This window comes from Octopus bimaculoides, chromosome 7 (assembly GCF_001194135.2).
Source record: "Octopus bimaculoides isolate UCB-OBI-ISO-001 chromosome 7, ASM119413v2, whole genome shotgun sequence".
NCBI lineage: Eukaryota > Metazoa > Mollusca > Cephalopoda > Octopoda > Octopodidae > Octopus > Octopus bimaculoides.
This window is the reverse complement of record NC_068987.1, coordinates 72,323,153-72,325,745: the sequence shown is the minus strand read 5'-3', so window position 1 is coordinate 72,325,745 and position 2,593 is coordinate 72,323,153. Positions and strand designations below refer to the sequence as shown.

Below are 2,593 nucleotides of genomic sequence, written 5' to 3'. Positions count from 1 at the left end.
TTTTTTTTTTTTAGGTTGGTTCGAAGTGATTCCAGACGATGGACGACCTGTAGAATATTTTGACTCAATACAAGGAATCACTGCCATCAAACCCAAGAAATTTCTGGTGCGTACATCTACAGTTGGATATGAGTTAGGAGAAGAAAACGGTTCTGTATCCTGGGTACCAAGAGAGATTTTTCCAGGTGAAGTACTAAGTACCGGAATGGTTTATATGGATCATCGCAAGACTTGTCTTTCTACTAACATGAAAAACTTATTTAAAAGATTCCTAAAGTACCGTACCATTAATACAAAGAAAGATCAAGACTTGAAATATCTTCAGTGCTTTGATGGACAAGGTCATGAGGTCATGATCCCTTTGATTATGACAGGTGTATTTAGCCCTGTTGGAGACCCAAATAAGAAGAATTATGATGCTGTCTATGAACTAAAAGATTTAACAAAAGCTTTTGATCTTCCTGTGAAAGCTCAGTTAGTACATGCAGAACCCAATCAGAGACATTATGTACCACATGGAGTGTTAAAATTAAAAACACTTGATGAAGATGATTGTGTTGTTGCATCAAAACGCCTTGATCAAAGGGAAACATTTGAACTTCCTCTAGATGAAGATTTGCGTTATATCAGAGATATAGCCCCAAAATCTCCACTTGTAAGAAAACTTTCTACTCGCAGCCTGGTTCTTCCAAATTATGCATCTAAATCTCTTAATAGAACACCATTTTTCTCCAATAAAACTGACCAAAAACCAAAAGTTGATTTACCACTTCGTGTTCCTACAAAAGACACCAAGAAACCGAAAGCAGCAGGTTTCATTGAAAGGTTTGGTGCTCGTAAGACAAAAAAGGAAAGAGCAGCATTTAAAGCTCTCCAAGAAGAAGGTGTATTTTCTTCTCGATTATGTAAAGCTGAGATGCCTTTTGATGCATTCTACTCTGCTTATACAGAAGAGGCTAATAATAGCATCAAGAAGAATAATGGTCAAGAATCTGAGAACAAGTCTGAACCTGAGAACAAGGCTGCTGATGGATCAATATCATCACAGTCTTCAACATCCACTATTACACCAACGGGTCCCCCTTTGTGTTCACCAGAATCTTCTCTGATCGATCCATTTGAGAGTCAATATGCCAAAATCTGCAAGAAGCCATCAATGATGAAACGTGACTTGCCTCCTGTGCCTTTAGATAACAAAGACGACAGTGAAACTGGAACTATTGTAGATGAAGATGGCAAATTGTCCATGTCTTCAACTGACACTTTGTACGAGCATCTACCAGAAGCACCAAACCCACCACCAAAGTCCCCTTCCCTTGCAAAACCAGAACTTGATTTTAATTCTAAAGAAAATGAGATGAGTTTAGTAGAAAATGAAGAAGATGGTTATATGGTACCTTCCCATTTGCAAAGAAAGAAAACACAGAAACATAACTTGACAAATCCAATTGTGGTATCACAATCTCGAGATGTGTTTCAGCCAAACTTTATCCCTAAATTTTACAAAGATACAACATATGCTAACTGTGGAAGACCTAGAAATGGATACAAATCTGCTTTTCAGCACAATTCCAGTCTTGATAGAAAGTTACTGAGTGAAACATCAGTATCAACTTCCAATCTAAACCGAATCTCCCACAAGCCACCTCCAACTACTCCATGCTCTCGCAGGAATTCTGCTGCAGCAGAACATAGTTCTTCACGGAGTCGTTTCCAAAGACAAAACAATGTCCAGAAAATCTGCCAGTGTCATCAGAATCCAAACCTGATCAACTGCCCACACTATTCTGCAGAACTTCAGCGCAGCTCTCACACAATGGATCCCAATTTAACTTTACGGCACCACAATATGAGACGGCTGAAAAGTGCGATAGAAATGCTTCATTTTACTGATTCCTTCCACGAAACGAGACCCGCATCATTTGGTTCCAGCTGTTCCCCGACTGAAGAATGTTGTCCACATGACCATTATGATGTCAAAGGATTTCAACAACCATATGACTATTTTGAAGTTGGTAACAACCAGCCAAACCACAATCCATACTCCGAGAGTGATCCAGGCAATCGTTATTTTGTCCGATCTGTGTCTGTAACAGGACTTAGCGACAACTGTGCCAAACATGGTGACGACTCAGCTATATCTCTCTGTTCAAAAGGTGACTACGGTTATCAGGCAGGGAGTGATTTCAGCTATACAGACTACACAGATGTTTTTAATGACGATGGATGGCGTCCACCTGACAATATTAGTAGCCTTTCTGTGCAAGACGTTTCTCGTTCTCTGCGTTACATTGGCATGAAGGACAGAGTGGTGAAAAGATTTGCAAACGAACAGATTGATGGACAAATGTTAGCTTCTCTGGATTGGAAATTACTGCAAGATGGGTTCCCAGAACTAAATACTTTGGAAGTAAAAAAAATTATTGATTTTGTTAATGGTTGGCGACCAAAGAAATCAGTATCATAATCTTGCAAAACTATAAAACAAATAAATACACACACACACACACACATATACATGCATATATATATATATAATATATATAATATATATATATATATATATATATATATATATATATATATATATATA

At 38.0% G+C, this 2,593-nt stretch overlaps 1 protein-coding gene across 3 annotated transcripts in view; it reads left to right on the top strand.

Annotated features, from left to right (window-relative positions):
* LOC106880706 (uncharacterized) overlaps positions 1–2,557 on the top strand; it is a 147,996-nt gene extending 145,439 nt beyond the window's left edge. For all 3 annotated transcript variants that reach the window (XM_052969738.1, XM_014930781.2, XM_052969739.1), the window contains exon 2: positions 15–2,557. In XM_052969738.1, coding sequence (XP_052825698.1) covers positions 15–2,467 — 2,453 coding nt within the window. In that variant the 3' untranslated portion in view covers positions 2,468–2,557. The remainder of the gene's footprint in view (positions 1–14) is intronic.
* Positions 2,558–2,593: the final 36 nt, after the last annotated feature.